The sequence below is a fragment of the Chelonoidis abingdonii genome, chromosome 6 (assembly GCF_003597395.2).
Source record: "Chelonoidis abingdonii isolate Lonesome George chromosome 6, CheloAbing_2.0, whole genome shotgun sequence".
NCBI classification, from domain to species: Eukaryota; Metazoa; Chordata; order Testudines; family Testudinidae; genus Chelonoidis; species Chelonoidis abingdonii.
In genome coordinates, this window is record NC_133774.1 from 82,583,180 (window position 1) to 82,602,815 (window position 19,636).

The 19,636-nt window shown below is 39.4% G+C and overlaps 1 protein-coding gene across 2 annotated transcripts in view; it reads left to right on the forward strand.

Annotated features, from left to right (window-relative positions):
- Positions 1 to 19,636, forward strand: part of SLC12A2 (solute carrier family 12 member 2) — a 112,244-nt gene that overhangs the window by 64,618 nt on the left and 27,990 nt on the right. For both annotated transcript variants that reach the window (XM_032798546.2, XM_032798548.2), the window contains exons 11-14: positions 7,416 to 7,523; positions 12,025 to 12,148; positions 14,471 to 14,572; positions 17,692 to 17,847. In XM_032798546.2, the coding sequence (XP_032654437.1) occupies positions 7,416 to 7,523; positions 12,025 to 12,148; positions 14,471 to 14,572; positions 17,692 to 17,847 (490 nt within the window). The remainder of the gene's footprint in view (positions 1 to 7,415; positions 7,524 to 12,024; positions 12,149 to 14,470; positions 14,573 to 17,691; positions 17,848 to 19,636) is intronic.

The window sequence follows — 19,636 nt, forward strand, 5'->3', positions numbered from 1 at the left end:
TCCCCCCCCCCCCATGGCGGGTGTGCCGGTAGTGAGCTGCCTGAGTGCCTGGACCTAAGACCTCTTGTTGTTGTGGGGACCCTTGTGCCAGGGCACCCTGTGTTTCCTGGTAAATCCATCCCTGAGCTGCGCTGCCTGTCCAAAGCCAGGTATGCCGCTGCACTGCCTGGCAGGAGCTCGCAGCCCGACCGCCCACCGAGCTGAGGCTATGGAGGAGGGGGGGGCAGTAGGGGAGGGGCTGGGGTTAGCTTTCCCAGCCAGGAGCTCAAGGGCTGGGCAGGACAGTCCCACAGGCTGTAGTTTGCCCACCTCTGGCTTAAGCGCTTCTCCCTGCTCTATTGGCATCACCCAGCATGTCCACTAGAAAATGAAACTGATGAGAATCTCAGTAAGAAAGTGAAATTGGCTAGTGTGTGGTGTTCATGCTGAAAAAGGCAACAGTAAAACAAGTATCATATTTTGTTTATAATAATTTTTCTTTCTGAAACGAGGTTATTTTTAGAATTTAAAATTCTTCTTGTTTTCTTCCATTAGATGATTTAATTTACATTGAAGCACGAATATGTACAGAAAACTGTATGAAAAGTAGACAGCTATCTTAGACACTAATCATACTTTGTTTCCCTTTCATATAAGTTGCTTAGAAATAATACCAATTTATTAGATGTTTGTTCCAAGTACTTTTGTTTGGCTGTCTCTTCCATTAACTTAATCTTTGAATTTTGTGGATTTTTAAAAATGATTTTTGAATTGGACATTATCACTTTCAGATTTGGGATAGACTTCCAAATTCTTCTAGCATCAGAGTAACTTTGACGCATCAACTCTTGGCAAAGGAGCCTCACTTAGCCCTGGTCTACACTACAAACTTATATTGGTATAACTAAGTCTCTGAGGCGTGCAAAATCCACTTCTCTGAGTGACATAGTTAGTGCTGTCTACACCAAGGGTTAGGTCACTATATGTTGATGGGAGAGCTTCTCCCTTCAACATAGCTTCTGCCTCTTGTGGAGGCAAAGTACCTACGCTGATAAGAGAAGCGTAGCTGTCCCATTGCACTGCGGTAAGTGTAGACAAGCCCGTAGTGTCTTCAGCCCTAGGGTACAGATTACTCTATGGAACTACTCTTTCCATAATTATCTGGTAGATAAGTTATTTTGGGCTTTGGTACTTGGTATCCCGTAAGAGTTCTAATTCAAACAATTAGGTCATAGGGTTCTTTAATGTTTTTGTTTATTTTTTAAATTAGGAAGATCTTTCCCTTGCTTTGGCATCCTTTGTGGATAGAGGCTGGGTACTGTCTCATAATGAATTCTTGTTACGCTAAATAGAAATTGAAATGTATTTTATTAGCTAGGTATTGTTCATCAGTCCCGTAACACTTTATATATTTGCACTTATGTAATACATGTAGCAGGGATTCTAACAGAGATTTTTTAGCATTAAAATGAGAAAAAAATCTGTATCAATGTCTGAGTAAAAACTCCCACATTTGAGTAAGATATAAAATTTCCAATATTCAGAAGTAATAGTACTCCTGGGGGAAGTCTGCACATCTGTGGATGCGCAGAATTTATCTGTCTCTAATAATTTTGTATTTTCCTGCATAAAATACATTTTTGCCTAAGAAGTGTTATAGATCTGCCTTTTGCCCACCTGAGGCTGCTGTGGCTCCAGAACAGCCAGCTGCATTCATGCTGTGTTCTAGCGCCACTGTGGCCTCAAAGGCGGAACTGCAACACTTCTTAGGCAAAATGTATTTTATGCGGGAAAATACAAAATTCTATGCTCAGTGCTGCAGAGTTCCCCAGGAGTAGAGTTCATCACAGCACCCTGCCCGTGGAGCCAGGTTAGGACAGAGTGGGGCACACAGGGTTGCTGAGGGGGTCACAGACTGAGGTTCAGAATGGCTAGTGGGTGGGGACAGACTGGACAATGGGCTCAGGAGCTACTGGGGTGAGAGTGTTGAGCCTGGAGATAGGTGGCGGGAGGGAGTGGGGCTGCAGAGACCCATGGAATGGGGGATGCGGTGATAGGCAGATGTGCCTGACTGAATGGGAGAGGCTTGGGGTCAGCCAGGATCTGCATGGGGAAAGCTTCCCAACACCCTAACAATTCCCCCTCCCCCTCCAAAAAAGAAAAGGAAAAAAACCTCTCACCCACACCCAGCGCCCTCCAGGTTCACTCCCAGGTGCCTTCCCTCTCTGTCAACTCATCTGTTACCCCTGACTCCCCTGCACTGCTTCTGACAGGTGCAGAAAATACAGTTCTGTATTGTAAATTAAATGAATTACACAACATTCTGTATTAATATGCCTAATAAGGAATCTATTTGTCCAAAAAAAATTACCTGCTGACAAATATTTTGAAATCATTTACCAAAATAATTGTAACTGGCGTGATTATATTGTGTTGTTTTGACAAATAAAATGTACAGAATTTTGCAGAATTCTTAATTTTTTGGCAAAGAATTCCCCCAGGAGTATAGTAGGCAGTACACAAAAGTAGGTAGATCACAACTTGGAAAGTGAACAGAAAATATAAATAGAAATTTAGAACAGAATTGTATTGAATGCATGCATGAAGATATGGTAGACTGAAGGCCCTTGAATGTCCAAAACAATTTAAACTGGATGGAAAGAAATATGAAGATAGAACTGATCAGCCTTTGTTAGTAGATTCCCTCCCACATATAACCTCTGGATCAAGTTTAACCTTAATACTGACTATCCTGGGTTTGTGCAATGCTTGTTTCCTTGATGATTAAGCATTCTTATAAGTTTTTTTTTAATCTCTAAAGTTACTTGGTATGTACCCTCAACCTTAACACCCGCTTAAAATAGTGACTACCGAATGTGATTGTTTCAGTATTACATCTTTAGTTAGTTTTGTGATGGTAAAAAACCCAAATCCCAATCACAGGTGGTGTAGCGCTTCATTCCTTACATACAAGAATTTTAATATTTCAAGACAGAGCAATTCAAAGTGCTTAGTAATACAGTAGGAAAATTAATAAATTGCTAATATATCAGCAATCATTTTTCAATCTGTTTAAGACTTCTGTGTCATCCTTACCAGTAAATATATTGGAGTTTCTTAAGTGATTTTTAATAAATGATTATTTTAATCTTTTTTTTCTTGTAATGTAGAAACTCACATCTGTAAATCCTTTTTCTCTAACCCATTTGCTGCAATATTTATTCCATCAACTTTATTTTCCATGAAATCCAATGCCTAAACTCCATTTTCTGAGGTCAAGTGATTAATTTATGTTCTGGAACCAGGTTTTTCTAATTTCATAACCGCTAAAGTGTCTTCCAAAGCAAGTAATGACACTTATAGTAATCTTATGACTTATGGGAGCATGGTAGTTTAATTATTTCTTAATCAAATTGCATTTGAACTTCAAGAATATATAGCTATAATTAACATGCTTATATATAAAACATATCTGATAAATGTACATTAAAATGTGCACAATACATGAAGATGTTTTTCTTGGTTTCATCCTTTTAAAAAATTAAACTATTATGAGAGGTGTTTCTAGTCTTCACTGTAAATTGTCAATGTAAAAACAATCAGTACACTTGGACACACAAAGTATTAATATTGAAACACATTTCTTATTTTCTTTCCCACCCCACTGCTCCCCTGGTTACTAAACTAGGGTAAGGTTTCTAGGATGAAAGAAGTATTCATTCAGTGCAAGTGATGCATGATCTCATTCTGACATTGATATTGTGTTTGAAAGGTAGAAATGTTGAGTTTCACCCAGTGACTGAAAATGCCAATCAGATTTTCAAGACATTATCAAAGGTACAATAGTCTGTCCATCTTCAACTGGTCTCAGTCTGTCTTATACACAGAACAGAAACTCCAGTGTTAAGTTGTAACAGTTCTTAAATATGTAGTTTCAGGTTTTCTTAGCCATTATTGTATGACAGCCTGAGAGAACATACAGATAAAGTTCCTGACTTGTTTACATTATTGTCACTTGTAATTTTTTTGTGAGATGTCATGACTGAATAGGCCTTTAAAATAGCATCTTTGTCATAATTAACAAGAATTTCAAAAGAGCTTATTAAAATCTTTGTATTATAAAGAGCCACTGGAATGAAATTAGTTGTTTGCTATATCTCTTATTTAGAGGTGTTGTTGTGTGACCTACTATAATGAAGGAAATATATAAATGAACTCTAGTAGAAAAGCGGTCTCTTGGGGGAAGGAAAAAGCTGTTCTGTTTACCAGACTGGCTGGATCTCAAGATACTCTGCAGTATATGGCCACAAAGTGCCGGACCTCTGGTACATTATGAAGATTTCAAGGGCAGCCCACGAAAGATGTCTGATCTGACAGCACTGCATATTGGAAATCCTCCATTAAGCAGTCATGTCACAGGAGGATGTATATTATATTCATCTACAAATATAATCTTTCCATATTAACACTGAAGTATTTCTAACTATGGACAGATTTCTTTCCCATGACCTACTCATTGAAAATATTCCTTATTCGTTTGAGATTGCAAACAATATACTAATTGTGATGGTGACCTCTTTATTTAACGTAGATGCTTGATCTATTAGAACTAAGCTGAAACTGCAAACTTAAAATCCTAGATGCCATACAGCTATTGGGCAGAGACTAATGGTTGGTCACTTATGATCTGTTTAAGCAATCATAATGCATAGTTAGTGCAATTAACAAACAACATAAACTTACTCAAAAAGACTCCTTTGCATTAAGGGTATATGGAGCTAGAAGTAGTTTATTTTTCTCACATGGTACCAAAGTGTGTGTCTTTAGATTTACTACTTTTCAGCTGTAAATACTATTGAGTTTTACCTTGGTTTTCTATCTTTTGTGCTTTTATCTTTGGTGCACTGTAATAACAATCACATCTTTATTTTAACCTGTATAGCGTTTGCCTAACTGAAAACAAGTTCTGGTAATCTTCTAGTCTTCTGTTAGGTAACATCCTAGTAGCATCTCCTTACTTGTTTTCCTCATTAGTGAAGTTTTTTTGTTATACATTTCCTCATTTACCATCCTAGAATATAAGTTTTCTCCCAGTAAGTATTCTAGCTGAAGTGACTAGGAAACAAAGAGGTGCACATGCTCCTCGCTCTCTTGATAAAAGTCTAGGCTTTATTCTGTGGGGGAGGTTGGCCACCTTTCCTGAAAGAATAATCTTTGCTTGGTCCTCTACAACTTCTATTTCTAGCCCTATTTGTGTGAAGAAAGATGGAAGCACTGAAAGAGAAGATTAGAGTCACTTACCAAAGGGCCCAATTCAAGAAGGATGTTTATAAATTGGAGAGGGTTCTGAGAAGAGCTATGAGACCGATTAAAAGAATTGGAAAATGTGCCATATGATAATCTGAAGAAACTCAATCTATTTAGTGTAATAAAAAGAAGGTTAAGGGTTGATTCAGTCTGTAAGTACCTATACGGGGAACAAATGTTTGAAGATGCAGTCTAGTAGATGAAAGTATATCAAGATCTAATGTCTGGAAACTGAAGCTAGACAAATTCAGACTGTAAAGTGCAAATTTTTAACAGTGAGGGTAATTAACCATTGGAAAAATACACCAAAGATTGTGGTGGATTCTCCATCACTGGCAATTTTTAAATCAAGATTGGATGTTTTTTAAAACATAAATGCTCTAGTTCAAACAAGAAATGTTTTGAGGAAGTTTTATGCCCTGTGTTATGCAGGAGAGCAGATTAGATGATCACAACGGTCCCTATCTGGTCTTTAGAATCTATGAAATAAATGTTTGCAAGAAAATGTTGGACCATCCACAGAGATTGCATGCTCTTGGTCCTGGGAGGGGAATACTTTTTGTCTCCTTTGTCAGACTGCACCTCATCATATCACTCCTTTTTGTGGCATATAGTTAAAACACCAGGTTGCCGAAGCTCTAATGCATACCAGCAATTGGGAATGGATCTCTTGGCCACTATAGCACTGTTCTTTCATCCAGCAAACTAAGTATTAGATCCATTGACATTCAGGGATTGTCTCATTTTTCTCTTCCTTTCCTTTTCCACCAAATAACAGACCCAGAGCTCTAAGAAATCAGACCTTTGGGGAGTTTTTTGTTTTTTCCTTCTCTATTCCTATTTCTCAGGCAATAGGGGAAGCCTGAATTTATACTTTCTCCTCCATCCAAGTCTAAGTACCACAGGACTAAGGCTTTTTCTTAGAGTTCTGCTTGGTTTTCTCTCTCAGGCCACATAAGTGAGGCTCTAATTCTTTTGCTCCTAATCAGTCAGACTTCCCTGTAATTCTTGGCTTTTTTTCTATTGGCCTTCCATATATGGGGTGGGGGATGGGGTTTGCCTAACTTCTTGCTACTGCTGGTCATAACACTCCTCTATTAGCTACTACGACAACTCGATTTCTTTCCCATATAGCATCTGGGGCCCTCCTTGCTGTGTGTGTGTCCTCTGTTTCTGTTAATTGCTTGTTCCTCTAGCCTTAGATGGAAAAGGCTGTTTGTAAGACTGAACAGACAGGTATCCTTCCACAAACAGACCTTCTTCCTTTTAAAGAGTTCTTCCCCCTAGCTTCTAGCAGCTGCTTAAGCTCAGATGATCTTCCTGAGAAGGGTGGGGATAATCTCCCTGAAGAAGAGTCTCATTGAAACAGTTTCCGTATTTATAAATTTGAAGAGGTTCAGTCTGCAGGATGTTGGCCACCTTCCTGGTGGCACTTCCACTATCTAAAATCTGAGACTGATATTAGGGAGAGCTTTTCAACAATGTGACTTACCTAAAATCCTGAGGAAAAGGATCAGAAATTTCTGTCAAACAGACACCATCTCTATGCCTGAAGCCACACGTTATAAAATACTGTATTTTGTCAGACAGCTAAAATTCTTCCCTTAAAACTACATTCTATTTTGACTTATGATTGCTCTTATCGATGTAACTGACAGAAAAGTGAATTCTTTCCTTAGGCCATTAATGAGACATTTTTTGATGCACTTAAGATTGGTAGTTGCATTATATTTGTTTACAAGTTTATGCAGTTAAATTTGGCCCACCAGATTCTCTACCTGAAGAGCTCAGACTTGGTTGAAGAGAGCAGCTAACAGTCTGTTTTAAGAAATCATATATGGCTTAAAAAAATTTGAGTTGGAATAAAAATGCCAGAGTTTACTGTGCTGAAATATTCTCCATACTTTGAATGGTAAATGATATTTGAAAAAAAAATCTAGGAGTTGTAGAAATAAAAAAACAAGATTCTGCAGACAGTGTTGAGTGAATGCTATTGTAACAGTTCTGAAGGAGTTCAACTGAAACATTTGTCTACAGAATTCTAGTTTATTTTTATTAAAGTAATTGTTTTATTTGGAGGCAGATGTTTTTCAGCCCAAGAAATTAAAGTGTTTATATCCTGCTTTCAGGTAATGAGCATGGTATCAGGATTTGCACCACTGATTTCTGCTGGCATCTTTTCAGCCACCCTTTCTTCTGCATTGGCATCTTTAGTGAGTGCACCTAAGATTTTTCAGGTAAGCATATATAATGTCTCTTCTTCATAACAAAAGAACTTGAATCAACTTTAAACTGGAATATTGGGAACAGGGAGCTTTTTGTATATTGGTGTCTTGATTCATATCACTTGAGAGTCGCACATTGATTCTCAGCTGTTCTACTTGGAAATAAAACACTAGCACCATTGCCTTCTAAAATGGAGCTGGTAGATGTAAATTTCAAATCAGCAGTTCTGACATACTGACCTTATATCTGATATTGCTGTCTGTAGAGTTAAGATTCTGTGATTTTTTTTCTGGCATGGAGCTGGTTTGATGCAATGAAACTCGGCCAAATTTTCCTGAATTATCGGATTCAGCAATTCCATTCTATCTGAATCTGGAGTCCTGGGCAAAAAGGGGCATGTTCCAGTACTAAGTACCACTACAGCCTTTGCCTTCAGCTTCATGGCAGGCCTGTTGAACCACGAGAAACTCTTGACTCCAGTATTGGTTTCCTATCTGAGTGCTGAAGAAGGAGGAGGAAGTCTATCAGAACCATGAGAACAATTCTTCAGTGCTGTCCCGCGAGGTCTTTTTCCGTTGGTTATTGCTAGTACTTCAGTATCAGTGTCCAAGTAGTGACCATATGGCAATGGCCTCTGTGCGACTGGAACTGACTTTTGTGTTTTAAACAAAACATTTTGGTGCTGAGATGTCTTCTCTTAACTTGGTCCTCTTGCCCTCTTTCTTGATGCTGAGTAGGGAGGCATCTAATATTTCCCCTTCTCTCCGCCTCAGCCCCCTGGATTATATGATACTATGGCATTACTCAGTAGTGATTCATTTCAGTGCCCATCTCTGCTGGTGTCAAAGCTTTGCCAAGAAGCAACAGACTCAATTTGACTTCATTCCTAAGTTTCACTGTTCACTGGACTCTGAATACCAGCAGTTAAAACTGACAAGTGTGGTCCTTTTCTACTCTGTTGTAGTGTGACAAAGTTATGAGTAAGGCTAAGTTGTCACAGATATTTTTAGTAAATGCCAGGGACAGGTCATGGGAAATAACAGCCCGTGACCTATCCCTGACTTTTTTACTAAAAATATCCCTGACAAAAGAGAAAGGTGGGTTCAGCACCCACTGCTGCTGGGGCTCTTGCATTTCCCTACTAATGCAGTGAATGTGAGCTCCAGGGTCTACCTACCCCTGGGGCTGGGCTGCTGCAGGGTGCCCTTCCCTCAGGCAACTGGCTGCGACTGCAGCAGCGGCTGAGCAGCTGCATAGGGTCCACCTGCTGGTGGCTGGGCAGCTGGGTGGGCAGGCCTAGCTGGGAGCTTCAGCCCAGGGCAGAAAATGTCAGAGGTCAGTGGAAGTCGTGGATTTTGTGACATAATCATAGGGTGACTAGATGTCCCAATTTTATAGGGACAGTTCTGATATTCAGGGCTTTTTCTTATGTAGGTGCCTATTACCCCTTACCCCTGTCCTGATTTTTCACACTTTCTATCGGGTCACCCTACATAATCATAGCCTTAAGTTATGAGCAGCAGCACAGGCTATGGACCTGTCTGCACAGACTGTCTGAAAGAAAGCACTACACAGAGCCTTCAAATGTGAACTGAAATTTTCTTAGCAACCAGATGGGCTAAAAAATGAAGGTTTAAATTCTGCAGAAGCTGTTGGTACTTGCTTGAGAGAATCCTGCTTGCCACAGCTTAGTGGTATATTCGAGGTCTGCTTAAAAAATCCTGTGGTTGAAGAGCAAGGTAAACTGTTGGGAAGCAACCAAAGATTAATGTGTTTGATCTGGAATTTAAAGAAGAAAAAAATATTGCCACAATGAGACTGTATGCAAAGTTGTGGTGGTGCTGCTGCGGATCATATGCAGCCTCTTCCATCTGAGTATAGGGCCCTTAAAGCTTTAGATTTAAAGATAAATTGGAAAGCTTTTATCTGCCAAGACTTACTGCATAGTAAACAACTCTGGATTTAAGTGATGACATACTTACAAAACTCTGCACTGTTAAATATTCAGTTTACTGCTTTAGGTGGTGATGGTTTTGGCTGTCCTTGCATTGAGGCCATGGATTGAATTGGTTAAGTGTGTCGCTTTTTGGGGTGGTTCCTCTAGGTCAGAACTAAGGGAATGTTGCTTGGCAATATGGTGTGGTTTACTCCACTCTTTGCAGTACCTTTTTTCTGTGGCTAGAGAAGCTGATAGTTTGACTCCTTTTAGTGAGCACTAAATTAATGTTTAATGTTCTTGGTAGTCCATTGATCCGATGATGACAAATCTGTGCAGATCATCTATTGTTGGTCTCATGCTGTGCCCTCTGACTATACAAGCCAATTCTAGAGGTGCACATTTTGCTGCAGATGGTGCATGGGAAGTTCGCAGTCAGTGGGTTGTGCGCTGCTGGTGCTCTGTGACGTCGTTTGCGTGCCTCTTGTAGACACCGGCAGCCGTCTTTCTGAAAGGCGATGCAGGTATTTCTGACTGTTGCACACCACTGTGTTCTGTTGCTGGCGGCGTCCTCAAGGTCCCTAGGTTTGATACTGCTGTACTGCAGATCGGCTTTGATGGTGTCCTTGTAACATTTCCGTGGATGACCTATATGTCAGATGCCCTGGGAGAGCTCACCATACAGAAGCTGGCGGGGGATTCTGTTGGCATCCATGCGGCTGACATGACTGGTCCAACGTAGCTGTGACTTCATGATCATCATTTTGGTGCTTGTCATCTGGGCTCTCTTGAGGACCTCAAGATTGGGCACTTTGTCTTGCCAGCAGATCTTCATGATGCTGCAGAGGCAGCGCACGTGAAATGCTTCGAACTGCTTGATGTGATGCCTATATACTGTCCATGTTTCGCACCCATACAAAAGAGATGAAAGAACAACAGCTCTGTACACAAGCAGTTTTGTTGACATCCAGATGTTGTGGTGGTTTAAAACTTTGACACGCAGACAGCCAAGTGCCTGGCTTGCTTTGGATATTCATGCGTTGATCTCATTATCCAGTGATCCATCACTGGATATGACACTATCCAGGTATTTAAAGTTCTCCACTACTTTTAAGCTGAGTGCCATCAGTGGAGATACTCGGGACAGAAGCATTTGATCCAGGTGCAGGTTGATGGAGAACTTCTTCTCTCTTTCTGAGGCTGATAGTCTGAAAAGTTGCGAGGCCTCGGCAAACTTGTTGACAATGTGCTGAAGATCATTTTCAGTGTGAGCCTTGAGGGCACAGTCGTCGACAAAGAGTGCCTCAAGAAGGAGTTTCTGCACTGTCTTAGTCTTTGCATTCAGGCGATGGAGGTCAAAAAGTGAATCATCGTGCCGGTATTTCAGATGTATACCTTGATCCAGATCTTTCATTACACGGTTAAGGACGTATGCAAAGAACGGGTTAAATTAGACAGGAGCGAGAACACATCCTTTGTTTTACGCTGTTGGTGATGTTGAAGGGGGCTGATGTGGCTCCATCAGACAATACTTCTCCTGTCATGAAAAAGGCGTATAGTTGACAAATTTTCTTGGGCAGCCAAGTCGTGTTAGAATAGTCAAAAGGGCTTCCCTGTTGATGGTATTAAACGCCTTTGTCAGATCTGTGAAGACTGCATACAGGTGCATGTTCTGTTCAATGCACTTCTCTTGTATTTGGTAGTAGTAGTTGGATATCCTCTGTATCTACGGGTGGTTCCTTTTTGGAGCTAATGCACTGCAATTAGTTGCAACTCAGAATGCTTAAAGATATTGTAACAATGACTGAGTAAAATTGTAGAGTTTGTAAAACTTATTTCCCAAGGATCTTTTTATACCCATTTCATAGTCTTGCTATCGTATATTCTTTATAAATGACTTCACACTTAGCTAGTTGTTGTAGCTGAAAGGTCCTGTTTTGTTATGTTTTTTCCCCTCACTTGTGGTGTTGAGGTAAGTAAGAAAGGGCTCTGTTTTTTCAGAGGTAAAGATAATACCCCCACCTGGGGGTGTGTGTGTGGGTGTGTAATAACTGCAGTTTAGTTACTGTGGGAATGCTTCATGTTTGAGCATCATGAGAGGATACCATACACTTAAACACCAACCTCACACCCAACAACCCTGAAGCAGAAAGTCAGATAGCGAAGGGGGATAAGAAAGGTTTGACACAAAAGCACTAGAGTAAAGCAGAGAGAGAGTAGCTTTGAGAATATTTTCCATATCTTGATGAAAATCCTGGTTCAATATAAAAGAAAGGGATTAATTTTGTGACTTTTTTTTTTACTACTGTCACATGACAGATGACAGTGATTTACAAAGAAGAGAAAGTATTATCCTCATTGTATTGATAGAGGTGAAAACTCAAGAATGGGAAGGTGTCACTTGCTCTAAGATCACACACTAATGCAAAGGCAGAGTAAGAAATAGTCAGCCTGCTCTGACTCTCAATCCCATGCTCTAACGAGACCACACTACCCCTCATTGAATATATTAGTGTGTATCTCATGCAAAATTTATCTTAATTAAACCTTACTAACTTGTGTATTTTCTTTCTTAGGCTTTATGCAAGGACAATATCTATCCAGGTCTTCTAATGTTTGCTAAAGGCTATGGGAAGAACAATGAACCGTTACGAGGATATATTCTAACTTTCTTGATTGCTCTTGGATTCATATTAATTGGTTAGTTAGTTTAAATTGGAGTAAAAAATTTTGAATGTATTCTTTTTGTGCTATAAAATGCCGTACTGTCTTATGTTTGGATGACAGGGTCCATGGAGTCTTGGGGATCAATTTTTATATTTTAAAAATTTTAGGTGTTGGCCTTGTGTTTGGAAACATGTTCAAGTGATGGGGTTTGAGGATTGTTCTCCCACATATTCGGAAGTTACTTCAGATTCATCTCAGGGCTCGTCTTCACTACCAGGGAGATCGATGCTACTGGTGTTGATTTAGCGGGTCTTCCACTAAATCGACAGTATAGTGCTCTCCAGTCGACTCCAGCTCCCCAAGAAGGGTAAGAGAAGTCGATGGGAGAGCATCTCCAGTTGACACAGCGCAGTGAAGACACCGCGGTAAGTCGATCTAAGCTACATTGACTCCAGTAACATTATTCATGTAGCTGGAGTAGCGTAACTTAGGTCAACTTACCCTGGTAGTAGACAAGGCCTCAGTCTCAATTAATGGGGGAAGGTAACAATTAATATCCACAGACTTTAGCTAATCAGATTTTTTTAATCCTTTCCCAACCCTATTGTATTATCTTCTTATCCATTAGCCTACTATAGAGAGCTGTTGTATGACGTGAAAGCCTTTTATATTTATTTACAGATTTTTTTTTTTTTAATACATACATACTAGACAATAAAACGTCACTAATCTATGCTTCCAAGAGTGGCAAGCTTGCACAAATAGAGGACTTTAAAGTTTGCTATCCACTGAACCACTGAAGTGCAAGATTCTCCTGGTGGTGCCAGAGGTGGGGGCCAGCCCAGGTAATAATATGTTCCTTGCAGGCAGATAAAAGATCTTCCACATCATCTTCTACCCCCTTCCAGGGCTGCTTATGTTAAAAACTGCTGCTGTTACTCTTATCTCTTCCCCCATCTTGCTGCTTCTGCATTTTTGAAGGCTGTTGGAGGAAGGAAAGACCAAGTTATCACTACTGCCACATGTGGTCTGGAGGTTTCATTAGAATGAAGAGGGTCCTAGTGGACTAAAATGTCATGTTCTTGAACTGCTGTATCTTTGATTTCAGTCCTTTGTGGTGGTGGGAAATGACTAGTGATGGCTACTACTACTGCTATCTATCCAGATGAAAAGAGGAGCCCTACGCTTTCCCACCTCCTAATCCTTTTAGGAAGGAAAAAAGGGGGGAAATAAGTTTTATTCTCTCTGCAGAGAAGGGCAGAGGCTGCACCCCTCTCTGTCTGCAGTTGCATTGAGACTAGTTACAGAGAGCCTACCTAGATGCTGCATCTCAAATTCCAAACCTCTATGTGAATCTGCCAAGACCTTCTTTACTCTTGGGACAGCCTCAACTGCTGCAGAAGGCAGGATACCCCTCTCCCCCGCCACCCTCCCACCCACACGTGCGCACACGCGCCATTAAAGGGTCACATCAGCAATAACAGTAATAGACTTGCTTCAGTCTTCTGTTAAGGTGGGAGTCAGGTGAATGTACTTCTCCATTTGCCACAAATCTCTATTAAACCACAATGTCTCCCTCTTACATTCCAACACTATTTCAGGCTAATGGAAACTTAATATTCATGGGCTAATTGTGTAATTCTGGAAAAAAATGTAAATAATCTGATTTAGCAAACAGTGTAGTCAGATAGCAAACATATCATACTTCAAACAACTTTGGTATTCCTTGAGTGCCTGCAAGTTAAATAGGGAATATTTTGAACAAATGTCTGCTGCACATTAATTGATCACAAAGAATTGTAACTCCACATTGAAAGCTTTGAAACATTTACATTCAAAGTTTATTATGATTCTGTAAGAAAATAAAACGGAGACTAAACATATTTATTTGAGTGGGGAGGCACTCTTGAGTGTTTCGGAGGAGGAGAAAGGTAAAAATTGCTGATTTAAAATAGACTAGACTTTATCAAGATATAATTGAACATATTAACATTTGGACTCTTGAACTGAGAGAACAGATTTTCCACAAATCTCTTTAAAAAATATCTTAAAGTAATTTGGCTGGAGACACAAGGGTGATGGGATTTTGGTGGCAGAATAGGCTGTTTCTGAAGCAGATTTTAGTTTAATGTGTGGTTTGTTTTTTTTCCCCATAGTATCTGAAATGATTGCAGAGAAATTGTTTAGAGGAGTTTATGGCATTAGACCATTATATAGATCTGAATAAAATAAAATGTGTTACAAATTTACTGTTTCCACTAGAGAGGGGGCCCTTGTAGCAAAATTTTGGCCCTTGGATTTTTAAAGCAGTTTGACAACAAGCTTAACTATTTGTTTTTCTTTGTGTTTTTACAGCTGAATTGAATGTCATTGCTCCAATAATCTCCAACTTCTTCTTGGCTTCATATGCTTTAATTAATTTCTCTGTATTCCATGCCTCACTTGCAAAATCTCCAGGTAGGAATTTCATATTTGGGGGTTTAACACATTTTAAAACTACTCTAGAAACAAGTATTTCTGCATAAAGTTATTAATTTACTAATTAAAAAAATTAAAATAATCTTAGAAAAATTACTAGAATCGAACCCTTACCTAAGGCTGACACTAAAGCAGCCTCTTTGGTAACTATAGGAGACTTGTGATTGTAGCTGTCACAAGTTGGGAACCTGAGTAAGACTCTCTTCCTCCTAATATGCCTTCCAACAACTAATTCTAAACCACGTGTGTGGATGCAGTATTTAAAATGTGACTAGAGCTTTGATTTTTGTTTCTCAATTTGTTTTGAAAGCTCGACGGTATTTAAGGACTAAGGCCAGGATTTTAAAAAAATGGGTGCTTTAAGTTAGGAGCATAAGGGCTTGTTTATGTGGAGGATTTAGTCCACACTAACATTAGTGAGTACACACTCGAATGACCTATGTCCACATGGTGCAAAGGTTTACGGCATACTAATTGGCCACTTAATATGTATTCTATAATCCACTTTGAAAGCGTGTTAAATTCACTGCATATTGAGTTAGTGTGGAATAATGTTCACATGCACACATCACTCATTCTCATTAGCTTGGCAGACTACCCACTGCTATCCCATGCTGCTTTGCATGACGCCAGGACTGACCATCTGTCTGTGTGTTCTCTATTGCTCATGTAGAACAGATGTCACCTTCCTGTTCAAATACTGGCACAAGGCCAAGACTTGTCCATTTGCTACTGGCGTTGTATACCTCAGCATTCCAGCAGTAGTACTGTTGCTGTCATTGCACAAAGTCCCAGCCACGTAGACACTGATACATAGTGAATCAAAACAATTGATGACTCTGTATACGCAGTCAGTGCATACTATGTAAAACACACGAGTTGGTGCACAAAAACGCAATTCAAATTAAACTCTGTGTATAGACATGGCCTGTTTTCACATTTAGGCACTTGAATAACTGGCTTGAATTTTCTAACGTTCTGAATACCCATCATCTCTTTGACCTCTGAGAGTGTCCAGCTAATGAGGTGTGTGCGCCTCATCCTAGCCTGAACTACAAAGGAGTAAAACTTCACTGGGTAAAGAGACTGGGACTCAGTCTCTAAGGGAACTGCCTTGAGAATCACACCTGGTTGTTATGGGGAGGAGGGAGTGAGTCTGAAATGCTGGCTCATTAAGGAAGTGATGAATGGAGCCAAGAGCTATGCTTCACGAACAAGGAAGCCTTAAGAAAACTTAAGCCCTCAATGAGAGAGGAAGGTGCTCCTAGGAGGGAATGATACTTTCTCTTAACAGAACATTGGACCAGGACTCGCTGTCCTTTTTTTATTTCCCTCTCATCGACACTGGGTGTCACTGGGATTGTGTGGCGATCCTGGTGAGAAGGGAGTTTTTATTGTTCAGTTTTTACTTCAGCAATCCTGATGAAAAGGGGAGCTGTTTGTAGAGACTGCTGCTTGCCCCTCAGGAAAAGAATTACTTATGTTCTTATTTGTTTCCTTTGCCCCAGGGCTTAAGTTGATGACCCTAATCGCAAGAAATGGGGCAGCAAAGTTGTTATGCTTCAGTTTTTTTTATTTTATCTGTAACAAAAGTATTGTTATGCCTATAAGAGTTGCATTCAACATAAATAGGAATTTCTGTTTCAGTTTTTAGCCTACGGAGTTTAGGTTGGAGCCCTTTTTAAAAAAAAAAGTCATCTTCACTCTGTTTGTCTGGGGCCAAACTTATAAAGGTGCATTAAGTTGCCTTCGATTTGTGTTTACTCAACCTTGTGTGCATGTTTATTTTATTCTATTGCTTATACATGTAAGCAATAAAATTAGTATGTTGAAAGCCCACATAGATATGTAAATCCTATTTCTATTTACAATTGAGCCTGCTCAATTGTATATGTAAATAAGCAGGCATAATTTGAATTTTCTGTATGTCAAGCTGTATGGGTATATTCACTTCTGGAAGAATATGTGTAGATCACAAATTATGATGCAAAATTTGCAGCTTAGCAATATTAAAAGACTAATATTCTTGGCAGAATTTGAGTTTTGTTTTCAGAATTCATATGGATAAAATCAATGTTTATTTTTAAGCAATTTTTTCATATTTAATTTTTAATTGTGCAAAATCGTGAGTTTTAAGCATTTTTCGATTTTTATCAGTTCAGATTTTCAGTTGCAGGAACCTGGGGGTAGGGTCAGACAATCAGTTAGTGATAGTAGACACAGATTAAAAAAGGTAAAGCTTTGTAACCATTAAAACACAAATGGTCAACATCATGTCGAAATACACAAGATGTGAATAGCCTTAAATCAAACTCTAAATTCTCAAGCAGTGTTTTTTAATCTGTACATTTTGATTATCAATGAAAATATTTTTGTCGGTTTGTGTATGTATACTGATATAGATATTTACTGATTTAAAAACCTAATGCTTCCAAGCCTAAATACACTCCATTAGTCACCGCTGTCTCTATCAGAATAGATGATCCTTATACCTCTTTCCGAACAGCCCTTCAGCAACTCATGGTGTCAAACTCTGGCAACCTCAGTATTTCTCTTTAACAGTTACACTTTCTTCCTGAATGTCTCCAGCTATACTCTACACCTGATATTTGTCCTTTTTCTTATCCAAATACACAAAAACATTAAAAATAGTTAGCTAGTAGTATTAGTTAGCTTAACTGGAGTGATAATGCGGAACTGAAAGAATAGCACCCATTAACATAGCATGCAGTCACTTGCATTGTGATTCATGCTGGACAATCTTCTAAAGGTATACTGCAAAACAAAAATCAAATCTGAGTAATGTATGGACCTCTATGCCAAATACTCCCACTCACCAGGCTGCTGGGAATATCTAGCACAGAAATAATGTCAAACTCCACTTTTTAAAAAGTCACCTATACTTCTTGCCATATAAACATTTCTGCTCCTGTCCTTAATAACATAGATGCAATTTTCTTTGAAATATTGCAAGAAGTTGTTGGATGAGCTCTAAGGATAAATATGTGCCAGAATTTTTTATGTATTTTCTCTCTCTCTCTCTCTCTCTCTCTCTCTCTCTCAAATTCTTTAACTTTTCCTATTTATGCTTTGATTAGGTTGGCGTCCTGCTTTTAAGTACTACAATATGTGGGTTTCTCTTATTGGAGCGATTCTCTGCTGTATAGTGATGTTCGTCATTAATTGGTGGGCAGCATTGCTAACATATGTCATAGTTCTTGGACTCTATATTTATGTCACTTACAAGAAACCAGGTAGGTATGTGTTTTCAATGTAAAAAAAACTGGGCAAATTTGAGAAACTCTGATTACTTAAATTTGTTAAATGTTATGTGTTTGTATTTTAAATTCACAGTTTTATTTGCATGGCTAGTTACAGAAAACTCTATTTTCAAAATACGAGAAAAGCATCTCGCATACATTAACTATATACATTCAAAAGGTAATGTATTTGATCTGTAAAAGAGAAATTGAGAGAAAGTACTGTGTGCATTGCAGGTGCATTTGGGAGGAGTTATGAGTAAGGTACATCTTAGCCATGGATATTTTTAGTAAAAGTCATGGACAGGCGTGACCTTTACTATATACCCCTAAATAAAACTTGGGCCGGAAGGCCAGGAGTGCTCTGGGGGAATGGGCCAGGACCCCTGCTGGCTCAGGGTGGGGCTCGCAGGGTAACTGCTCGGTTTTGCGCACTGCTCCCACCAGAAGCGCTGGCTCCACAGCTCCCATTGGCTGGGAACCACAGCCAGTGGGAGCTTTGGGGGTGGTGCCTGTGTGTATAGGCAGTGTGCGGAGCCCTCTGGCCCCTCCAGCTAGGAGATATAGGGACATGCTGGTGGGAGCCCTGCACCACAACCCTAAGCCTCCTTCCACACACATCCCCACCCACACTTGGGGTCTGGGAAGCCCCTGAGCCAGAACCGGCTGCTGCAGAAATCATGAAAAGTCACAGAATCTGTGACCTCCATGACGGACAACAAAGCCTTAGTTATGAGCAATATTTGGCCCAAGAGATCATGTAGGCTTGTTTCTGCAGAGAGGTAATAGAAACGTAATGTGCCTTTTTGAGAGAGGATCCTCTACTGTTGTTCAAACCTGGAATAGTACAGAATTAGGGATGGTATCTTGGTAAACCATACATATCGCTATGAATGACAAGACGCATCACAGGAAGATATCAAAAACATTTTAAGAAGAGTAGGGTTGAAGCTGTTTTTTGCAACAAGAATGAGATGAAACAGAGCTGGGCTAAAGAGTTTTTTGTTAAAATTAGAAATAAGGAAATCATGAAGTATTGGGCTTGAAGGTAAGTGAAGTTCTTAATAAAAGTTGAGTTTCCCCATTCAAAACAGCCTTTATGAAAGCTAAGTATGGGCACAAGTATGAGAAATAATTTTGTCTTACTTTGAAAATCAAAAGTATATTGGAAGTGTTGAGCTATATAAAATGAAGAGCTCAGAATAAGATACAGAAAGTACAAAGAATTTATTGAAAGCTTAAAAGAAAAATCTGCCAGTTAGCATATTGATCTAAACAATTAACACTTAAGTAAAAAGCATTTGCTTTGATTCGGCAGAACCAAGCTTCAGACTGAGCTATCACGTTACCTCTTAAAGGGATAACATGGAGGAAATAGAAATTGTGAATGGTAATACCAAAAAGTTTAAAGTATTGTGTTTTAAGTTGAAAATCTGAGCAGTAAAAGCATAGGCACCTGATACACTTGTGCTGTTGTGTTTATGTCCTATTGCTCAATGTGAAATAGACCGGCTCAATGTGAAATAGACCGGCATGCAAGCTGAAGTACACGCTCATCAAACCCTTTTCTGGAAACAGAATTATTTATTTCTTTATGGGCTTTACTGTTGTGCTCATCGCTAGAGTATCAGAGTGCTTCAGATACTAATTTAGAGGCTTGAGCATCCTCAGTAAGAATGTGATTTTTGAGATTTTAGCTGCTAAAATCTTCAAAAACAAAAAAAGTCTCTGCTGAGCATGTACAAACTAATTTTTTCTCCAAAGGCTTATGACTTGGTCAGAT